The sequence below is a fragment of the Balaenoptera physalus genome (assembly GCF_965194825.1).
Source record: "Balaenoptera physalus genome assembly, chromosome: 11".
NCBI classification, from domain to species: Eukaryota; Metazoa; Chordata; class Mammalia; order Artiodactyla; family Balaenopteridae; genus Balaenoptera; species Balaenoptera physalus.
Window position 1 is genome coordinate 35,729,601 of NC_138896.1, and position 23,708 is coordinate 35,753,308.

General features: G+C 40.2%; 1 protein-coding gene and 1 long non-coding RNA gene across 2 annotated transcripts in view; one reads left to right on the forward strand and one right to left on the reverse strand.

Annotated features, from left to right (window-relative positions):
• KIF6 (kinesin family member 6) overlaps positions 1 to 23,708 on the forward strand; it is a 404,162-nt gene that overhangs the window by 182,829 nt on the left and 197,625 nt on the right. Inside the window, exons 11-13 of the mRNA XM_082414114.1 lie at positions 10,983 to 11,088; positions 11,946 to 12,084; positions 16,414 to 16,629. Of these exons, the coding sequence (XP_082270240.1) occupies positions 10,983 to 11,088; positions 11,946 to 12,084; positions 16,414 to 16,629 (461 nt within the window). The remainder of the gene's footprint in view (positions 1 to 10,982; positions 11,089 to 11,945; positions 12,085 to 16,413; positions 16,630 to 23,708) is intronic.
• Positions 940 to 7,928, reverse strand: LOC309638212. The gene is made up of 2 exons (XR_014251030.1): positions 4,619 to 7,928; positions 940 to 4,460 (listed from the first exon to the last, which is right to left on the reverse strand). It is a non-coding gene; the product is annotated as an uncharacterized lncRNA (long non-coding RNA).

The window sequence follows — 23,708 nt, forward strand, 5'->3', positions numbered from 1 at the left end:
GCATGTATGTGGAACCTAGAAAAATGGTACAGATGAACCGGTTTGCAGGGCAGAAGTTGAGACACAGATGTAGAGAACAAACGTATGAACACCAAGGGGGGAAGGCCACGGGGGGCTGGGGATGGTGGTGTGATGAATTGGGCGATTGGGATTGACATGTATACCCCGATGTGTATAAAATTGATGACTAATAAGAACCTTCTGTATAAAAAAATAAATTAAATTAAATTAAAAATTAAAAAAAACTACGTGTGGAATTTAAAGAGGCAGTTATTAATAGCTAGGGATGATTATATTATTTTAATCTCTTATTTACCTTTGTTCTAAACCACTGAACCTTTCTATGTCTACTGAAGTTAAAACGTTTGGTCATATCAAGATATATATATATATATATATATGCCTTTAATAAATTGAATACATGAAAATATGAATTGACAAAATCAATTTTTTAACTTTTCAAAAGACTTCATCATTGCATTTTATGAAGTTTTTTTAAGTGTCTTTAAAGTTATTTTATTTCAATTAAAAATTATTTTAAAATAGTGTTTTTAAATTCCATAAACTGAAGTACATGACCAGGAATGTATTTTCCTATAAATAGGCTATATCTTCACTGTTAAAGAGGCAAACCAGTCTGGATTTTGATTTGGTTGTTTTGTGTTTGCTTTTTCAAAACACTGAAAGTATCAAGCAATTGTGTAGCTCTGCCTTTGAGGTGCCATATAAGTGCTTGGTGGAGGTAAAGGGAATATGTGTTACTAAGAGAAATCTTGACAGTAAACTCTGCATAGGAATTTCCTCTGTATCACCCAAACCAGGAACTTTCTGGCCCCTACTGCTATTAAAAAGAGCTCATTCCAACAAAGTGGCTGACAGTGAACTCAGTTCCTTGCACATGAGGGTCCATGTCTTTCACTTACTGGTTAGGGCTTGGGGATCATATAAATGTATATAATACTTGTCATAGACCAGAGAATTCTAAAAGAAAAAAAAAATCTTGAAGTAACCACCTTTAAGCCAATTGGGAATAGTTCTTTCAGCAGAATCGAACAAAAAACAAACGTGAAACTAATGACCCTGAAAAATATTTGTATAGTTTCCTTTGGTTGTAGTCCTGTTGGCACAGTCTCAGCCTTCAGTTTTTCATGTCCTGTGGATTGTAGTTAACCATAAATTGTGAATTTATTGCTCTTATCTGAACTTTCCTTTTATAAATTATGTGCTTTTCCAACACTGTATGTTTTAAAGGGCCATACCCCATAAAAGAAGCTTGTCATGTTAGCAGAGTCAAAATAAGGCTTTCCTTCAACCCCCACCATTGGGTCTCAAGAGCCCCCATTGTTGCATCTTGTTAAACATTATTTTCTTTGAAATGCAAGACACAACGTTTATTTGATGATCTCATTGCCCTTGTTGTTTGCATCTTTACTTATTTTTTAAAAGTCTGTAGGAAAGTTCTGAATTGAAAACACAAATTTAATGTATTAGGGATTATGGCAAATGGAGGACGTTTTTCTGACTTGATTGAGAGGCTTTGTGATATGTGTGGAAAGAGTGAGGGTTCCTGATTCAAAAGACCAGTTTTTAAATCCCAGTGTTTCAGTTTCCTAACTTGTAACAGTATGCAAGTTACTTAATTTCTATGAGTGTTCCTGTCCTCATCTGTGAAAGAGGGAAAATAATTTTTAGGTTTATGGTACAGATAAATAACAGAATACATGTGAGAGTGCCTGACATGTAATGGATGTTCAATAAAAGTAATAATAAAATAACTAGGGGAAGGCAGTTATAAAGAGAACCAGACTATAATATTCTGTTTAATTCTTTTTCCACTTAAATAAGAAAACACGTAAGGTCGCTAGCACAGTAGCCAGGACACAGTCGACCATCAAGGGATGTTGTTACTCGTTCATTTAACGTTTCAAGTTACTTCTTTGTTTGGTTTCCAGGGCCAAAAGATGTGTATATATTCGTGACTCAAAGTTCAACAACAGGTTGCCTTGTTGTAATGCTTCTTAAACATTAGTGCATACATGAATCACCCGGGAATGTTGTTTAAGTGCAGATTCAGCAGGTCTAGGATGGGGCCTGCGATTCTACATTTCTGCAAGGCTCCCAGGTGATGCATCTGAGGTTGGCCTATTATTTTTCACACTAAGAACAGCAAGGCATTAATGGGCCAGACAATAAATACCTTCTCTTTGATCCTTGTATTACCTTATTTCATAGCGCTTAAAGAGTTTAGAGATGATATTATTTAGCACATTTTACAGATGAGAAATCTGTGACCCACAGAGGCTGATGAATTAGTTGACAGTTGAGATCATTCAACCTAATTGTTCAACCACCTTCTTTACCTACAGTGATGGATATTTTTAATTGTGTAACTATTCTCTCATTCTTCCTATTTAGTTATATTCCTAGAAGTTAAGAGTTATCAGGTTTCCTTCTATCTTTATCATTGTTTTCCAGCTTTTTAAAAAAGATCTTTGCTTATGTTGATATGTAACTCTAGTTTGTCAGCAACCCCATTGCTTAACCCTGTCGGAGACAGCCTATCCTTGCTGGTGCCATGCTTAGTGGCAAAATGACTGGTAGAGGTCGGGCAGATTTTGATACTTGTTGGTATAATTAGTACCAGTTAAGTTTTTCAATCAGCACTCCTTTCTAGCCCTTTAGAATGAACTGCCTATTCCTCTCTCAGAACCAGTGAGAAGCCAGATGAACCATCAGTGCAGGGATACCAGGCATTTCTATGATTCTACCACCAAACAGCCCTGACCCACCAAGTGGGGTATCTTTTATCCACCTCACTTTTTCCAGCTCAATATCAGAGGACAAGGTCCTGGTGTTTTGCACTCCCTAACACTGTTTTTCGTAAATTCCCTGGAATACTGTGTTTTAGGACACTTCTGCTACCCTCGTCCCCCAGTTACTCCCTGGGGCTCACCTCTCATAGCTGTCCTGGGGGTTTAGAACCAGCCAGGGTTTCCATACCCCAGTTTAGGTAGGCTCCTCTTACTAATGCCCGTTCCTCTTTTCTCCCAGCTTTGCCACAACCAGTGACATAGAGATATGGTTTCTAGCCCATTTTGAGATGCTAATGCTGACAGGAACATGTTAATAATTTTTTTTTTGCAAACAAAGATTATTTTAGAATAGTGAGAACATCATAATCATGCTCAGTGTATAAACAATGAAATTCATTTAATAAACAGTTGAATGTAACATAGTCATAAAAATATTGCAGAAGAGCAAGTTTAGCTTGAATCACTAGTCTCTATTCTCACAAGGAGATAATAAATGTTCTTGAGCCAAAGGCAACTGGGTAAAAATCTCAGGATTTTCCTTCCTTCCTTCTTTCCTTCCTTCCTTCCTTCCTTTCTTGTCTCTTGTCTTCTGTCTTTTTGGGTGTGTTGCAGGGTACTTGCAGAATCCTTGTAAAGGGATTCGTTATTAACCTATCATAATATATCATGAATATTTTAATGTCAGTAAGTATACCTCTTCACCACCGTTTTAAACAGTTGCTTAACTATGTACATAACTAGGCCATAATTTATTTAATTTCCTAATGTGGGACATTCTGATTCTTTTCCTACTTCTTTTGCTGTTATAAATCATGCTGGTCAGTGACCTTATTAAGATCCAAGCAACTGCTACTCAGTTATTTCCCTCTTGTCTATTCAACTATTTACCTCCTCAAAGAATTCTAGAAGGTACGGCATTCCCTTTTAGAAATGCATTGCCCAGCATGATGTTCAAATAAATTTAGTAACTTTGCTACAGTATGGTAAGCATAGTGCTTAAACCTTGGACTCTGAAGTCAGCCTCCCCAAGTTTGAATCCCAGCTCTGCTGTTTGCTAGCTGTATGACCTTGGGCAAGATATATAACCTCTCTGTACTTCAGTTCCTTTGCCTATGATATAAGGACAATAATAGTACTTAGCTCATCTAGTTGTTGTGCAAATTAAGGAAATGATGTATTCAAGGGGTACAGACTAGTAGCTAGCATTTAGTGCTTGCCCAAGTTATATTAGCTATTGTTAACAACAATTAACTTGCTTTCCCTTTTTAGTCACACTACTAAACCTAAATTTCCACAAAAATATGGCTACAGACAAAATTTCATTTCTTTGGCAAGAAATATTGGGAGCAAAAAGGGAGGAGTACGGTGGTCTTGAGGGGGGAAGGCACATGTTAGGAATTATGGTCAATTCTTATGGTGTGGTCAGATATCAAAATTTATAGTTCAGTGGAATTGCTGAACTAGGCTACAGGCTGTCAGAGCTAGCTCATCAGCAGTCAATTTGGTAGAAATAGGTATAGTCACCAAACACCTACCAGCCAAGTTATGTGTTCAGACACATGTAGATTATCTACCATCTTTCTTGTCCATATGAACTAGAACTGAATGGCATACGTTTATTTTTACTTCTTCAGTAGGATTCTTTTACTTCTTTTCTCCTGGTGAAACTAGAGAATAAGTAAAGTTTCTTGTTTACTTTGGCTTCTTATAAAGAACAGACTTTATCGTACTCACTTGACCTCCTTGGAGACCCTTTTCTGCAAACAGTTCTTCACTGGCCAGCAGGGTTCTGGCAGCTGGGAGACCCCTCAGTGGGAGCAGTGACTAGGTATGAACTTGGGAACTATTTTGGTCTCAGAAAGGAAAATGCAGGGAATTTGGGGTCAATTGTTCTCTCTTAACTATGAGAGGAGTACATTGGAAACATCTGAATTAGGCATTTTTCTGTACTTTAATTATTAGACCAACTCCTTGGTTGATAAGAAAATTAATTCAACAATAAATCATTTAATGTATGAAAGAAAGACCAGGCATTTTTCTCTTATCTAAAGAGGCTCTGTTGTCTCAAGCACTAAGAAAAAAATTGCACGTCAAAAGACCTGATTTTCATTCTTAGTTTTATATCAGACTAGTCGAGTCTCAGAATGGGTAAAGCAATCCAGTTCTTTCATTTAGGCAGAACTTCTTCACCATTTCTTTGGATTACGTCCCTGGTCCTCCTTGTATCCAATACTATTATTGTGCAGGACAAGAGTCTTGATGGAACAGCCAAAGTCCAGGGAGATTGAGTGATCTGTGAGTGGTCACTCAGCTAATCAGCAGGCCTGTGTCTTACAATGCTTTCTTGTGAACTAGGAGTCCACTTCAGCCCTGCTTCATGGGACCTTTCCTAAAATATTTACTTTATGATCAAACTATACAGGAGAAGTTATTTTCTAAAGAAAAAGCAAGATGGAAGAATTAATTAACCATTGCTTCTAACCTAGTATTGGCTGTTTGAAATGTTAGGGACACTGGAAACCAAAAAATGCTTTTACTCCAGAGAACGGGTATATCCTAGAACTAATGGTAATTTTCAAAGTTCCAGAATTTTTGCTAAGTATTCAGGGAAAATACAAATAGATACACATTACTATTTTTTGAAGCTTCATTAATTGGCAACTGTACATCCAGGCTTCCTCATGGGTGACAGAGGAAAGTAGCAACTATGAATATGTTGCCTCAATGTCCATCATGAGAGGCTCAGGACACCCATACTGTGGAATATTATATAGCCATTAAAAATAAAATAGTTCTGGGTCTTCCCTGGTGGTCCAGTGGTAGAGAACCCACCTCCTTCCAATGCAGGGGATGCCGGTTTGATCCCTGATTGGGGAACTAAGATCCCACATGCCGCAGGGCAACTAAGTCCGTGTGCCACAGCTATTGAGCTCGTGCGCCTCAACGAGAGAGCCCGCGTGCCACAAACTGCAGAGCCCATGCACTCTGGAGCCCTAGCTCCACAACCAGAAAGAGAACACTTGCACACCACAACTAGAGAGAAGCCCAAGCGCCGCAACAAAGAGACCGCGCACTGTAACAAAAAGATCCTGCTTGGTGCAACGAAGATCCCATGTGCCACAACTAAGACCCGATGCAGCCAAGAAATAAGGAAAATAAATAAATAAATAAAATAAATATATATATATATATATATTTTAAATTGAAATAGTTTTATTATATATGTACTGGCATGGAATATTATTTGTGGTAAATTGTTTAGAAAAATAATGATACAGAACTCTTCAAAGTGTGATCTCATTTTTGTATAAACAAACAAAATCTACAAATGTACATAAGAATAAAAGTATCTGCTTCGTTAAGAGTTAGAGGAACATATTTCAACTGTTAACAGTGGATTATCCAAGGTATTGAGAATAAAGAAGATGAGAATGGAGGTGGGGAGGGGAGTGTTTACTTTTTAATTTATTCACATCTGTGTTGTTTGGAATTCTTTTCATAAACATCTATTTTTATAATACTTCACATTTTTTAAAAAATGTTTTAAAAAAACATTAAAAATTTTTGTATCAGAAACTAATCTCTCTGTGTGTCTGATGGTTTGAAGCCCTATTTTAGAAGGAAACATTGCAAATAATGCAAATAAATATCCCTCCACCTGAAGAAGCTCCTTAAAAATTACAATACAAATTGTCTCATACTTGGAAGCATCAGTTGTCACGTGTCACAGATTGTAGGAAGAGATAAGAATTAAATCTAAAGCTGCTATCTGAAGGAAATCATTACATCTTATTTGAGTGGGCTGATGGTGAAAAGAAAATGTGTACCATTTAAACTGATGCTGAAGGTGTGCAGATATTTTCAAAACAATGTGAGGAAGATAGATTTCTGCTGTATGATGATAGTTAGCATAATAGATACTGATTGCCATTCTTACACCTTCCTTATCAAGAGTCTTATCCCAACATAGAGGGAATCATTTGCATTGATTCTATATTGATGCTCTAGATACAGAGTAGGGGAGAGGGAACACACGGAATAATAAGAGTTAAGAATTGCCCCATGATATTGACCTGGTGAGCTGCTTGTATATTTTGGAGATTAATCCTTTGTCAGTTGCTTCATTTGCAAATACTTTCTCCCATTCTGAGGGTTGTCTTTTCATCTTGCTTATGGTTTCCTTTGCTGTGCAAAAGCTTTGAAGTTTCATTAGTTCCCATTTGTTTATTTTTGTTTTTATTTCCATTACTCTAGGAGGTGGATCAAAAAGGATCTTGCTGTGATGTATGTCATAGAGTGTTCTGCCTATGTTTTCTTCTAAGAGTTTTATGGTGTCTGGCCTTACATTTAGGTCTTTAATCCATTTTGAGTTTATTTTTGTGTATGGTATTAGGGAGTGTTCTAATTTCATTCTTTTACATGTAGCTGTCCAGTTTTCCCAGCACCACTTATTGAAGAGGCTGTCTTTTCTCCATTGTATATTCTTGCCTCCTTTGTCAAAGATAAGGTGACCTTATATGCATGGGTTTATCTTTGGGCTTTCTATCCTGTTCCATTGATCTATATTTCTATTTTTGTGCCAATACCATACTGTCTTGATTACTGTAGCTTTGTAGTATAGTCTGAAGTCCAGAAGCCTGATTCCTCCAGCTCCGTTTTTCTTTCTCAAGATTGCTTTGGCTATTCAGGGTATTTTGTGTTTCCATACCAATCCAAAAATGGGCAGAAGACCTAAATAGACATTTCTCCACAGAAGATATACAGATTGCCAACAAACACATGAAAGGAAGCTCAACATCACTAATCATTAGTGAAATGCAAATCAAAACCACAATGAGGTATCACCTCACACCGGTCAGAATGGCCATCATTAAAAATCTACAAACAATAAATGCTGGGGAGGGTGTGGAGAAAAGGGAACCCTCTTGCACTGTTGGTGGGAATGTAAATTGATACAGCCACTATAGAGAACAGTATGGAGGTTCCTTAAAAACTAAAAATAGAACTACTGTACGATTCAGCAATACCACTACTGGGCATATACCCTGAGAAAAGCATAATTCAAAAACAGTCATGTACCACAATGTTCATTACAGCACTATTTACAATAGCCAGGTCATGGAAGCAACCTAAATGCCCATCGACAAATGAATGGATAAAGAAGATGTGGGACATATATATAATGGAATATTACTCAGCCATAAAAAGGAATGAAATTGGGTCATTTGTAGAGACATGGATGGACCTAGAGACTGTCATACAGAGTGAAGTAAGTTAGAAAGAGAAAAACAAATATTGTATATTAATGCATATATGTGGAATCTAGAAAAATGGTATAGATGAACTGGTTTGCAAGGCAGAAATAGAGACACAGATGTAGAGAACAAACGTATGGACACCAAGTAGGGGAAGCGGGGGTGGGAGTGGGATGAATTGGGAGATTGGGATTGACATATATGCACTAATATGTATAAAATAGATAACTAATAAGAACCTGCTGTATGTAAAAAAAAAAAAAGGTGCGAGAGACATGTACCACAATGTTCATTGCCGCACTATTTACAATAGCCAGGACATGGAAACAACCTAAGTGTCCATTGACAGATGAATGGATAAAGAAGATGTGGCACATATATACAATGGAATATTAGCCATAAAAAGAAACGAAATTGAGTTATTTGTAGTGAAGTGGATGGACGTAGAGTCTGTCATACAGAGTGAAGTAAGTCAGAAAGAGAAAAATACCGTATGCTAACATGTATATATGGAATCTAAAAAGAAGTGGTTCTGATGAACCTAGGGGCAGGACAGGAATAAAGATGCAGATGTAGAGAATGGACTTGAGGACACCGGGAGGGGGAAGGGTAAGCTGGTATGAAGTGAGAGAGTAGCACTGACATATATACACTACCAAATGTAAAATAGATAACTAGTGGGAAGCAGCTGCATAGCACAGGGAGATTAGCTCAGTGCTTTGTGACCACCTAGAGGGGTGGGATAAGGAGGGTGGGAAGGAGAAACAAGAGGGAGGGATATGGGGATATATGTATGCATATAGCTGATTCACTTTGTTATACAGCAGAAACTAACACAACATTGTAAAGCAATTATACTCCAATAAAGATGTTAAAAAATTTAAAAAAAACAACAACAACTGAATATCCCAGCCATCAGAATGCCTCACCTCCTTCGAAACAAGCACACAAGTGACAACAAAGTTTTGGGGAATCAGATTTTTTTACCTTTTCTCCATTCTTTAGGGTTATTGGAAAATAAATATATATTATTTAATCTAAATTATTTAAAAAATCTTTCCTCCTAGATAACTTGATAAAAATAGCCTGAATAAACATATTAGCACATATATATGTACTCACAAAAAGACAAATACTGTATGATACCACTTATATGTGAAATCTAAAAAATACAACCAACCAGTGAATATAACAAAAAGGAAGCAGATTCACAGATACAGAGAACAAACTAGTGGTTACCAGTGGGGAAAGGGAAGAGAGGATGGGAAACATAGGGCTAGGGGATTAAGAGGTACAAACTATTCTGTATAAAATAAGCTACAAGGATATATTGTACAACACAGGGAATATAGCCAATATTTTATAATAACTATAAATGGAGCATAACCTTTAAAAATTGTGAATTGCTATGTTGTACACCTGTAACATACAATATTGTACATCAACTATACTTTAATAAAAAATCAAAAAAAAAAGAAAAAAAGAATTGCCCCATTGTGCTCATAAACTAATAGAGGAGCCAAGGTGCTGTGCAGACCCTGGAATGCCACATAGACAGTATAAGCACACGTGATGCCACAAACTAAACCAGGACTTCATGAAGGGGTGGATGTTCCCTCCAAAGGCAGGTGTTTGTTTTCTATTTTTCTTTGTTTTAGAATAGGAAAAACGTGAAAATCATTGTAAGTAGAGGGGAAAGAGTCAGCATGGAGAGGTGATAAGGAGGGAATTAATCAGGTAACCCTGATAGGAGCCTGAAGAGAGCCTAGGGGAGAGGTTGGCCATGAGAAGGAGGAAGGATAGTATCCAAAATATTTAAAAGAAAGAAGAGGACCTGAGTAGTAAGACAGAGACTTTGGGAGGTGAAGGAAAAGGAAGCCGAAGGAGCCCCCTTGAACAGCTTTGACTTTCTCCGTCTAGTGAGAAGCTGCATTATTGATGGAGAGTGAAAGAGTAGTGGCGGGCCTGAGGCTGTGGAAGGATTTGGAAGAGCCACTGTGAATACTGTATGTCAACCAGGAATGATTAAAAGGGTTTGGAGCATCACTGAGGTCCCAGCTCAGGCTGAGTAGCATGAATTTTTTTTTTGAATTTTATTTTATTTATTTTTTATACAGCAAGTTCTTATTAGTTATCTATTTTATACATATTAGTGTATATATGTCAATCCCAATCTCCCAGTTCATCACACCACGCCCCCCCTCGCCTCTTTCCCCCCTTGGTGTCCATACGTTTGTTCTCTACATCTGTGTCTCTATTTCTGCCCTGCAAACTGGTTCATCTGTACCATTTTTCTAGGTTCCACATATATGCATTAATATACGATATTTGTTTTACTCTTTCTGACTTACTTCACTCTGTATGACAGTCTCTAGGTCCATCCACGTCTCTACAAATGACCCAATTTCATTCCTTTTTATGGCTGAGTAATATTCCATTGTATGTATGTACCACATCTTCTTTATCCATTCGTCTGTCAATGGGCATTTAGGTTGCTTTCATGACCTGGCTATTGTAAATAGTGTGAGTAGCATGAATTTTTAATGAAACTAATTTTTTAAAAAAAACAAAATCTTTTTCGCTACTCTCTGTAGCAATGTTGCAGCTAGGCACAGGGGCATAGAAAGTCAGCTTGGCTAGAATGCATATTTTGTAGAAATCAAATGATTATTGTATTGAAAGCTGCATGTGAAAAGTCATTGGAAATTAGTCAAATAATTTCATCATTTCCAGATTTCACTTTGTCAATTTGTTTCTTCACCCTTAATGTTTATAGTCAAATCAGATAACCATATTTTCATAAGGAAGTGAGAACAATATCCCGTACTTCAAATGTTAACCAACAAAGTAATGCCATTAGAATTTCTGAAGTTTCTAGGTCATAGTTGATTCTCATACATTATGTATTTTTTAGGCTGGAAAAACGAATAACATCCTTTTTGGAAGACCATGATCCAGAGAGTAAACTAGAGGTTGGCGCTGATATGCGTAAAATTCATCACTGTTTCCATTATTTAAAGGTAAATTTAAACATTTCCACTAGTAGAAGCCATTGTCTGCCGTGTTCAAACTGTAATAAAGCTTTCCTTGTTGACCAACTCTTGAAATGTTTAGGACCTAGCTTCCCATGTCTAGAACAGTATGATCTTCAAATCAGTGCTGAGAGGATCACTGAATTTCTTCAGAGGTTGTATCTTACTTCCCAATGAGTAAGCTCAGACCATGAGCTTCTAAAGCTTTTGCCAGGAATCTCTACCTTCTACACAGAATAGTTCCGTGTTCAAAACCTACTTATTTTGAAGCTATATCAAAAGAATTGTGTCCTTCATTTTTCTGCAGCAGCTTCAGCCTTAGGTTTTCCTTTCATGATGACACAATGGCAATATCGTTAACCTCTACTTCTGCCTGACTTGTAATTTGGCATACTTCATTAAGATATTAGACGTTTGTTGTGAGTCTGCTCTGGACCAGGCGTAGGGAAGACAAAGTTGAATAAGTAAGTCATGGAGAAGACAAATATGTAAAGAATAATTAGAATACATGATAAGTGGTTTTTTAAAAAGTGTGAATTAGTGGTATGGGGTTATGGAGAAAGGGAAAGATTCAAGAGGAGATAATGTTTGAGCAGGAATTCCCTGGTTTAGGGAAGCAGAGATAAGATAAGGGGGAGGGGAATGAGGAAGGAGGACAGAAAGAAGACAGGCAGGAGGAGGAGAAAGACACATTCAAGCAAAGGCAACTGCATTGCAAGTCAAGGAGTCAGAGGAGGACAGACACGCCTGATTTGTGCAAGGCATTGGTAAAGGCGAAAAGAATCAAAGAAACAAAGACATTTGGAGTTGAGGTATGGACGCTAAGCTCTTGTTTCATCTTTCAGAAACTATTGAATGACAAGAAGATCCATGGAACAAGCATAGCCTCCTCTGAAATCAAAGATCAAATCAGTCAAGAACCATTAAAAGAGGAAGAATATAAAAAGCTACGAGATATTCTACAGCAGAGGGACAATGAAATCAGTATCCTTTCTGAAGTGATTAGAAAGTCTTCTTCTACTGGCTTGAAGCGGGGAACACTTAGCTGTCTTCCCCTAACCACACCACCCAGCTCCCCACCCAGATTCCAGCTCACATTGCTTCTTTCCATTTAGAAGTAAAATATCCCTTCGGCAAACACGTGGTAGCAACTAGTAAAAACCAGAGTTGCTATAAAAGAAAAAAAATTACTTTGTTTTTAGGCAGATATAGTTACTATTATGGGAGATATTTCAGTTTATTGAAAAGCATGGGCTTTCTTACACCATGTCTCAACATTAAATTTCTTTTAGTATATTTTTTGACTACTCTGCAGTGCTCTTTCTGTTTTAGTCCTGAGCCAGTAAAGTTAGCTGGTTATCTTTAGCTAGCTGACCAGACACTGGGCTGACCACAGCCTCACCATGGCCCAGAATCTGTGGCTGGTGTGTGGGTGAAACTCAAATGATGGCTGAGAAATGACAAATGGTATTTAGCTTATGAAGAGCAGAGATTGATTTAAATGTAACTTTTTATTTAAAAGCCAGATCTATTGCTTTGAGTTCCACTTACAAATGTGTAGATGAGTGTTGGGGATAGAAGTCTTACGGCTCTAGGAGACAGCACATATGGGTGCTAAAAATGGTTAGCAGCCCACGGGAGCTGCCTCTCTTACAGACCAGGTGATTACTGCTAAAAAGCCCCTATTGGGTGGTTAGACCTCAGGTCTTCCCAGCATTTCTTCACTATTGTTTCTTATTTTATCTTTCAAGCTTCTTGCAAAAGATTTGACATTTTCATTACATTTGCAGGCTTTACACATGCACAAGCAATGATTTCAGTCAGTTCTTTATGAGCAAATATTTTTGTTCCTTTCTTAAAAATTACTAAAAGACATTTTAGCTTTAGCTATTGTGCAAAATTCCTAAAAATAGCCTACATGAAGGAAATCCAGTAATAAAGAGGTAAAACCAAACCAAATATGAGGTAGGCACTCTGCCTGATTAACTTCAGTCTCTAATTTTCGTTGAGTATTAGCAGACCCTGTATGTCTGATTCAAGTGAGTTTGAGCTGCTTTATTATCCGGCCAGTAACAGTAGATTCGACTGTGCATTACACTCCCACACAAGCCCTTGTCTCTGAGCACTGCCCACAATGTTGTCACCCTTGCATTCCTTTTCCTCTCTCCTACCCTATCCATCTCCAGAGATGGTCCCAGCCTAGACCTCAGTCCTGGCCCCAGCCCCAGTCTGAGCTCTGCTTCTTTTCCTGGCCTTGATCCTAGTTTAGGATCATCTCCCCTAAATACTCCTACCAACTCCTTAATCCCCTTCTGGGCTTATGAATGTCTGTGTGTATGGGAGGAATGAAATGAGATATGACAGAGAGGGAACAGTCTAGGCTGGTTCATATATGTTTATTTTGAAAAGGGAGTGAGAGAGAGACATACATCATTCTTCACTGGTAAATCCAGGTACCGCTGTCCATGTGGGGCCGCACTGGATTCTTTACTGACTGTGAACAACTCCAGCAGGGTCCCCGCCTTCTGAGACTCATATTTGCAGTGAGGGTGTATGGGAGGCATGGTGAAAAGAGCACTGAACTTAAAGTTCACACCCAGGTTGACATCCTAGCTCCTCATCCGTTATCTCTGTAACTACCCGGTGAAGCTGGTTCTCGCCAGCGTCGCAGTGCTGAGCAAAGTCGGTAAGCTGCCTTATGGCAAGTGCTCTGAGCGCTGTAGAGTGTTAGGTCGTGGAAGATAGGACCCCATAGACAATGGGCAGACTCAGAAGAAGGAAAAAGGGCATCTAAGATGTACTCGTCACAAAGCTTACATTTATCAAGGGCTAATGACCAAGAAAGGCTCCTGAAATTTCATAGTATCTCACAGTCAGGTTGGAGAATATTTTCATATCTTTTTTGGTAGAACCAAGAAAGCCAGGACACTGATAGGAGGAGTGAGAAAGATACGACTTAGAATAGGAGAAAAAGTGATAATACTTGAGCTCAAGAAAAGATAGTACTGCAAACAAAATGACAGTGAGCTGCATGGAATGTTCTTGGAAAGGGAGGGAAAATGGTGTCATTTCAGTGACATTATCAGTCTGAATAAAGTTCAGACATCCCTTCACAAAACACATAACAGGGTGACACTTAGTCCCCAGCACTGCACTTGGCATGAGCGAAGGCCCAAGTGAAACGGGAGTGGGAAGGGGGGCAAGACAAAGGAAAGGTGAGAGGAAGGGAGGCAGCAGAGAAGCTGCATCTCTACTGTGGCCTTCATGAATGTAAATCAGATGAAGACTGTCGAGGGACTGCCCATTACACTTAGAGCAACATTCACTCTCCCTCCTCCGGATTAGGCGGCCACACGTGGTCTTGCCCCTGCCCAGCCCCTGGCTTCGTGTCTTCCTCCCCCACCCCGTACGTGTTCGGCTGCGGTCAACAGCGGCCTTTCTGTCGTTCTTCTAACACCCGGTTTCTCTGCCTCAGCACTGCTGCCACTGGGGCTGTCCTGGGCAGTGGAGGGTGTTGAGCGGCATCTCTGGCTTCTACCCACTGGACACGAGTAGCAGCACCGATCCCCCCCCACTCCAGAAGGACAACCCAAAATATCTCTAGGCGTGGCCAAGTGTCCCGTGGGTGGTGAAATAGCCCCTGCTTGGGAACCACCGCCCAGCTCATTTCTCCTTAGGGTTTCGGCACTCGCCACTTCCTCTGCTTAGATGCCCTCCCTCTGTCTGGTTCTTGTTGTCATTCAGATCTCAGCTTAAATGCCACTTTTAAAAAAGCCTGTCTTGAGGCTTGAACCTTTCTTGAGCACGCAGTGGAGAGCGGCCACTCAGTCACTCTTGACTTTTTAAAAATAAGCATTCTGGCACTTTTACCCTCTAATGTCGTGTATGTGTGTGTGTGTGTGAGAGAGAGAGAGAAAGAGAGAGAGAGAGAGAGAGAGAGAGAGATCTGTCTTTCTCCAGTAGGACATCTGCTTCATGAGAGCAAGAAACCAGTCTGCCTTTTCCTCTTTCTATCTCTGAGCCTAGAATACTGTACTGCCCAGCACACGGTATAAGCTCCAATGAGTATCGTTGACTGAGTGAAGGAAAGGACGTTGCCATGGCTGTGCACGAAACAGTGAAAGTGTTTGATGGTCTTGCTAATCATCCCCACACAGCGGAGTAGGGGAGCTGGGCAGAGCCAATGCCTAGACACCACAGAAGTTGTGAACACCTTTGGTAAATACAAGCTTTTTTGAGGCGAAGAATGGAGGCCATGTCAGGGCATGCGAGAGAAAAACTGATTGTGCTTCCAGACATCACCAAAAAGCTGAGGTCAAAGCTGGGGCGGAGGATGGAAGTCAAGTGCATTCCATGTTACCTGCGCAAGAACGAGTGTACCTGGATGCACCCCCCCACTCCTTTCTACTTAGCAGTCTTCCCTCCCACGCCACCTTCGTGTTTCCTCAGACTCCTGTTTTAATGAAGCCATCTCTAGGGCTGGAGAAAGCCTTAAATTCACCGCACTGCACATGCAGGTAGAGTTCTGAGATTCTCAAGAGGGAGTATCGTCTTTTCTCTTCGTGATGGCAGAACCCCTTAGAGTTCTCGACATCTTGAACCTGAAAGAACAGTGAAGTAGGGTAGAAAGGAGTGATTTTATCACTCAGCATCAGTGCTCCTAATAGATCTAAATGGCCCACAAAATTGGCATTTTAAAATGATATATCTTTACCAATAATTCACCTCTTTTCGGTGACATTAGAGGGACCAAACATTAGAGACTTTTTAAGAAAGTGACTTGAAGCCCCATTCGAATGTACACTAAAGAAGCATGTGCTGGACATGGGGGTGCTCTGGCCACCAGAACTGACTCGGCTGACCTGCCAGCTGGCGGGGGTGGGGGCGGCTCTGGCGTCCTCCCTCCCTCCCCATCCTGCTGCCTCCAGAGCAGCTTCCTGCATTAAAGTCCTATTTACTCACAGGTGGAGACGTAGCTCCACTGTCTACTACTACCTGGTGTTCATTTTCCTTTTTATAAACCCTTTCATAAAAGTTTTAAGTCCGAATTAGTTTAAACTCAGAAGATTTTAAAGACCTTTGGGTTTGCTAATTTTTCATATAATGGTAATGGTGCGGTATTGAAAGCCCGGCACCCTCCTAAAATGATCCATCACTGTATCAAGGACCTCAGGAAGGTGAAGTCTTTCTTTAGTTCATCTTTACTGCATGACAAATAGCAAATATTATTGGGAATATTAATCTCATTTGAAAATGAGTGTTTTGATCATTATAATCTAGCATGAGTTACTAAATCCTTAAGTCAAGTTGTAGATATTTTGGTAAATATGTTAAAGAAGGAAAAGAAGAAAGCTCAGGATGCCCTCCACTTCTCCAGCATGGACAGAAGTGAACTGAGACGCTCCCAGAGCTCCCCCTTCCCACCTGGGAACCCGGAAGGTCCGAGGATGTTGCCACCCTCAGCTCCCACTCAGGCCCCAGACTCCAGCACTTCTCAGTACAGATCCAGTTTGCTCCACGGAAAAACAGGTCAGTTATATTTATTTATATACATAAACTATATAACTGTAAATAGAAAACATAGGCTGTCAAATTATATATCCATATAAAAAGTAAACAAACATGTAAATGATTATAATTTTATTATTATATTCATCATCGTAAATCTCATCATTTTTAATATGACTAACATTTCTTGAAGTTTTGAAGTTGTAGTAGAAGCAGCTGCAGCAACGATGACACAAAACCCCAAGTAAAGTATATCCATCCTAAAAAAAATATTCATTCTCCATAATGGAATGCAATGTAGCATCCTTTAGTTTTAAATGTACAAGGACAAAGGCTCTCACAATTTACTTGTTAGAATTAATTTTTTATAACTATCAAATCTCTTAAATGCCAGTTTCTAAAGTTGATGACTGAACTGAAAACACAAAGTGTGGACTGTCACAGAGGCTGAAATAGAGGGTCCAGGACAACAGCAGAAAAGTTAACTCTAGAGAAAGGAACAGAAACGTTCCTCCAATAGAGGAGGGAAAGAATGATCATTACTAACGTGATGAAACACTGTTTATTTCTAAATCTAAATGAGCTATCTGCAGCAAAATAATTTTAAAATAAGATCACAGTCTGCCTTAAAGGACAATAAATACACACAATTTTGTCAGATAATAGGATTGACAGGGTCGGACTAACACTGAGCCACCTTCCCCATGTGTAGCCTTTGATAAGTGTGTCGGTACTGCCACAAGAGCAACCACAGAACCATGCTAGAAGCCCAGGTTGGTTTGTGTATGTTACTCTTTCTATTAGACCAGCAGAGCATGATGTATAGTTATGTGACGAATGCCTTTCTCCTGAAGACACTGAGGAATCTGAAGTATGGAATGTACTAGAACAAAGGGGTGAAGAGCTTCCCTTTTGGCAACATAGGTTGAAATTTTCCGTGTAAACATTTGTTGGGACAGACAGACTGACATGTGTGGTTTTCTAAAGGCTCTAGCTTGGGAATAATTAAAGAGTATGGTGTGCATTAAGAAGGACACTGTTTAGTTAATAAAGACAAGACTGAGAAGCCTGGAAGTGTATTTTGTGATGTTATATCCCTTTATCTCTTAATTCCAAATCTCCTTGCTGTGAATATTTCTTTAGCAACACAGTAGGATAAATTCAAAATCCCAGGAAACAAAAATGCTATTTTTACCATTGATCGTGTTAGCTGTAGACAGGGAAAAGCAATCATTCTTCTCTGTGATCGTTTTCCATACCGTATTTCTATACTGTCTTATGGGTAACAGCTGGTTGGAAGAAAAGAGGTCCTCTGGTTTGGTGAATTCATTAGTTCAACCATCATATTTTTCATTCCTTTTTTCATTCCATATATATTTATTGAGTGCACACTTTGTTCTAGGTACTGTGCCGATTATTATCATATGTCTAGGGCTTTACATAGTCGTTACATGTACCAGGTACTATTCAAAGTTTGCTACCTGAATGAACTCATCTAATCCTTATTCTATAAGTTCTTGTTTTACCCCCATATTATAGATGAGGACGTGCACGGACCAGCACAGTCCCTGACCTCAGAGCACTTACAGACTAACAGGGAAGAGAGCCTTGAACAATTAATTGCAAAAGTACACCTCTGTATGACTGGGGAGCACACACCAGGGAGGCTCTACCTCAGGTTAAGACCAGGAAGATCCAAAAGGGCCATGAGAGTAGGGGTGTGGCTGGAAGGAACATTGCAAGCAGAGGAATCACTGCAATAGCTTCCAAGGCCTTTGTGGTGGAAAGGAGCATTTTATGAAGTGGAAAAGGCAGGTGTGGTGGGATCCGGGGAGTGGGAGGCCGGGAAGACAGGTTGAGTGACATGCGTAGAACAGATGGCAGAGGACGCAGGACAGGACGACCCTTTAGGAGGCTGTTGCAGTCCAGTAGTCCCAGCCAGAGGATGGAGATGATGAGAGAGAGGTGGGAGATCAGAAACACTTCAGGAGGTAGTGTGAGCAAGGCTTGGTGACTAATTGGCTATGGCGGGTAAGGGTGAGGATTGGTCCCCAGGTCTCTGGGTGGCTGGTGAGGCTCTTCACAGAGGTGATAAATGGTGCCTCCCATGGCCCAGCGACAATTGGCATCATTGGCTGTAGAGAATACAGCACTGGCGTCTCTGCCGAAATGAAACGTCGCAATCAGTTCCTGTGTTAAAACCGCATGCTCATGATGGAAGGAACTCTCTTTACTGGCCTTTTCCAAAGACACACACCATTGTGCCTGTGCAGAAATGGCCTCTGATATCACTGCCCAGCCCCTTGCTGTATGCCAGACCTTTTCTATTTCTATTTTTTCTTGCCCACACCATCTCCCTTCTCATAATTATTCTTCCCCATAGTATCTCATAATCTCTCTCCTAACTCATGATTATAGTTAACTTTTTCAGTAACTCTTTTTGTCCCTTGATATTGCTATTGAGACAGACTGTAGTTTTGTTTGGAGGATGAGCTAAGTTCACTTGAATAGAAAATCACTGAAAAAATAATGGAAATTGTTGCAAAGTCCAAGTACAAATGAGGTAAAAGAGTTTTGGAGAAAAGCCTTATAGCTGAAAGGGTTTTTGAGTTGTTTTCACTGTCATTGGATATAGTTCTAGCCATGACTTCAAGTAGAAATAGGCTCACAAATGGACTGATAATAATCTAACCATTTGGAGGAGGGATTGATGGGGGATTGATTTTATTTTGGCAAAACTACAGTTAGAATGAAAATTGCTGCGGGTGAATCAGTGCTGCAAAGCAACACGTAATGGGATAGTTTGTTGCAGTGTTTAACATCTTAGTAGGTGATTAGGCTTATATTGATGCACTGTTTTATATACAAGAGGCTTGTGTAAACTATACCAAATGCAAAAGTTAATAAGCATGTTGTTTGGATGGAAAGTACTACTGCCTTATGTAGGTGTTGTCAGATTCTATTAACCATCCCTGTCTTAATGCAGAAAGCAAGTCAATTTGACCATCTTCCACTCTGAGACTGTTGTGGAAAACTGTTTCCTCTTCAGTAACCCTGCCCCTTTTTCTATTCACCCCCACTTTAGGCTGAAAATGACTTCTTTCAAATTTCTTGTGTGAAAAGAAAATGAAACCCAACTCGTGGTACCCCAGAGAACCCCACCCCCAGTCGTTGCATGAGGTGCCCGCCAAGACAGAGGGAGGTTAGGGGCTTCAGGGCCTTTTGTTGTTTTGGAGGTTAAATGTCTGTTTCAGTTTTACTGGAATAATGACAGGGATTGTTCAATCCCACAGTTTGCAAAGGGTCATTCATATTGTTCTCTTTAAAATAGAAGGAGTATTATAGTTTGGGGTTTTTGTTGTTGCTGTCTTGTTGTGGGTTTTTTTTTTTTTTTTTTCTGTTTTAGTTCTCTGGCTGCACGTTCCAAATAGTTACAGGAACCAGTCAATATTCCAGAAGTCCCTCATGACTCACCACTTCCTTTAACGGTTTGAGATGCTAATGGAACCCACTCCTCACAGGTGACGTCATTGGCATTTAAAAAGTGACCTGAAAGCGAAAGCCACGGCCTGGAGGCTCCAGACTCTTTTCTGTTACTCACTGAGGGAGAATTTGTTGAATCCTCCATATACGCATGGAGGGGCCCAGGGTACGTGTTGACGGAAGACTGAGGTGAACTGAGAAATGCTCTCTGGCTCTGGGAGCTTAACTTAAATATTGGGGCCTGGTTTAGTACCCAAAGAGCAGAGAATAAAATAACAAGCGCTATAAGCAGGAACTACAAGACATGCTACTACAGGAATTCAAAAGAGAAGGGAAGAGTTTTAATTAGTAGATCAGGAAAGACATTACAGAGCAAGCAACATGGAAGTTAGGCCTCAAAGGATTGATAGAGTTTGGACATTCAAAGATGGAGGGAAGAACATTGTATAACATTCCAGGTTTAAAGATTAATATGAGCAAAGACTTGAAAACAGGAAAGCAAGGAAAAAATATGTAGAGTTGGCAGGAATATTTGTTTAGCTGGGGTTTTGGAGATTGTTTTAAAAAAAAAATTCAACTGAGTACACTTTAAAGATCTTACTGTCTTTATTCAACCATTCGTGAATCAGGCAGCATCCAATCTAGCAGACAGCAAGGAGCTCTGAGGGGCATTTCAAAAATGAAAGACTTTTGCAGGCAGAAGGGAGTGGGAACAAGGAAGTTATACTGGCAAAAGGCAGCTTGGTTATGGCAAGGTCGCTTTCCTTTGGGGTACGTCAAGGGTCTGTCAGGCAGATTGTCTGTCTAGTGCCCACCAGGTGATCTTGATTGACTGGTTTAAGACTCCATTTCTGGAGGAGCCAAAACTGTAATTAAGTTTCCATTTGGTGATGTGGGGTTTAGCATAAGTGACTCCATTTGGAGCCTGTTGTCTTGTTTTTAACAAGATGTACAGGGAGTCAGAATAAATAGGGTAGAAAAATGATTGAAAAGCTGAAAAATAAAGGAATTATATAATCTAATCACTATTTTTAGCACTGTTTTTATGAAAAAATGTATCCTGCTTGGGATGCCAAGAACACAGCCCTATCACTCTGCCAGCAGGGGAATAGAGGTCTTCTCTCTCTGTCTTTCTACCTCTCCCTCTCTCACACACACAAGCACACGTGCACACACATGCAGAGTCTTGCCCAGACTTTGGCAATTAAACATTATTCTTTAATCAATTATATATTTATTTACTCTCTAGAACATGTGTAGTGCTGTGCTATTTGAGGTGATATGTAGAGTATGAGACATTCTATTACAGAGCTTGTGGAAAGCATGAAGGACTATCCTTAGCTGCAGGAGCAGTGGCTCCTAATTAATTCATTAAATACATGTTCTTTGAATTTAAGCAATGAACCAGGCAGTGCTAGGTGCTGGAGATTAGAAGGTGAATGAGACGCAGTGCCTGTTAGAGGGTTTACAGTCTAGAAGAGGGCTTACGGTGAATATGCGTATATGGTGCCATGCGACATGGAAAAGGAAGGTCAACTCTTCCTGGGCAGGTTTAGGAAACAGGTACGGAAGAGGTGGGCCTTGAACAAAATCTTCACAGAGTAATCACATTTACGTCTGGCAGAATGAATAGAGGAGGGAAGAAAAGTCAGAGCACTGAGAACTAGGAAACTTCTCAAGCAAATGCATAGAGGTGTGGAACATACGGCGTGTTTGTGACATTGCAAGCATTTAATTTGGGTGGATTTTAGGATTTGTGTGGATGGAATGGTATTTAGCAAGAAATAAAGCTGAAGAGGGACCAGCTCATGAGAAGCTTAAAAGACTTGCTTCCGAATTTAGAATTTTATTTTGTTGGCAGTGGGGAGCCATTACAGCTTTTTAATATGAGAATAATGTGGCCAGATTTCTGTTAAAGAAAGGTCATTGATAGCGATGTGCTGAGTAAACTGGAAACTGGAGGGAAAGTGGATAGGATGTTCTAGTAGCCATCGAGGTAGGAAATTAAAAGGGCCAGAATCAAACCAGACACAATAGGGACTGAAAGGATGAGAAAAGTGTTTGCGGTACATAAGGAGAACTGACTTGTGACTGATCAGAATGAGGTTGAGATGAAAAGTCTAGGATTTCTCCCAGGTTTCTGAGCAGATATGGTGCCATTTACCAAGGCAGTGAATACATGAAGAGAAGCAGGTTTGGAGGGAGAGTTTTATTTGTCAAATTATGGATATGTTGAGAATGAGTATGAGGTGGAAGTGTCTAAGCCAGCACATACACAGCTTTAGTGCTCAAGGGGAGGGGTTAATTAGAGATACGGATCTGTCATGGACTTGTAGCCATGAAAGTGGACAGGGTCGTCCAATGAGACAGGTAGCAAAGGACCAAAAGCAGGACACTTTGGAGCCCCAGTATGGATGGTGTAGGCTGAGGCAGAAGAACCAGCAAGGGAGAACTTGAAAGGCAAGACAGTCAAGAGAGAGGGAGACCTCAGAAGCCAGGCTAGAGGCTGAGTTCCAAGGAGGTGGATGTGGTTGACTGTATTGGATGTTACAGAGTGGTCCAGTAAGATGAGAACTACAGAGAGTCCATTGGGTTGGATGGGAAGTGATCAGTGACCTTTGCCAAAGCAATTTCAAAGATTGCGAGAGCAGAAAGCTCACTGTACCAGATTGAAGAGTAGTAGGTGAGGAAGTGAGATGGAAGTGGTCACTCAGGTCACTGGAGGTTAAGGAATTTTGAGACTGGGATTGTTAAGTGGAGTTTCTTTGTGGGCTTTGAAGTCATTCCGGGTATTGGCAGGAAATGGGGCGGAAAGGAATACTGTGAGCCAGGAGGCCAAGTCAGCTTGGGTTAGCTGCCTGGTTTGTTCACTGTTGGATCGATCGATCTATTGATCTATCTATCTATCTATCTATCTATCTATCTATCTATCTATACGTACATATATACATACCAAGTAGCCTTAAGTTACAGCATCACAGAGAGTGGGTAGCAGAACCAAATGGCACAGATCTCAAAGGAGGAAAAGGTTTGGCTTTGGTGTTTAAAAGAAAAAAAAAACAAAAAAAACAGTGATTTTGAAATGGTATCAAGGAGCCAGAAGAAGGCCAGCACTCAGCACTGTCTCTGGCCCTTCTGGTACTTACATTGCAGGAGAATGAACGTCCTCCACTTGAGAGGGCTCCAGAGCAGGCAGTATCCTTGAGGGAAGAGTCAGATTTCAGTGATTAGAAAGAGCTGAAGGGGGTGTTTCATGAAGATGTCGAGCATGTGAGAGAGTTTAATCAACAGTGGAGTGTGGGGTCCAGAGAACAGCCTAGGACAGGTTCTCTGGGAGGCCAGTAGTGGCAGCAGGGATGGGTGGGATGAGCAGAGGTAGAGCAAGGAAGTCAGGAGTCACATGTGAGGTAACAGCTGCTCGCAGGGGCTTGCATCTTATGGGTGGCCGAAGATGACAGGGATAAGAGTCGTGGTAAGATTGATTATCCTTGAGGCTACAGGCCCGATAAGTGTAGCAGATTCAGTCTCTTATTGGTTTTTAAATGATATGCTTCTGAGAATTCCCTTTGAAATGAACTCTCCCTGGATGATGTGTTGGAATGGGGGTGGGGAGAAAG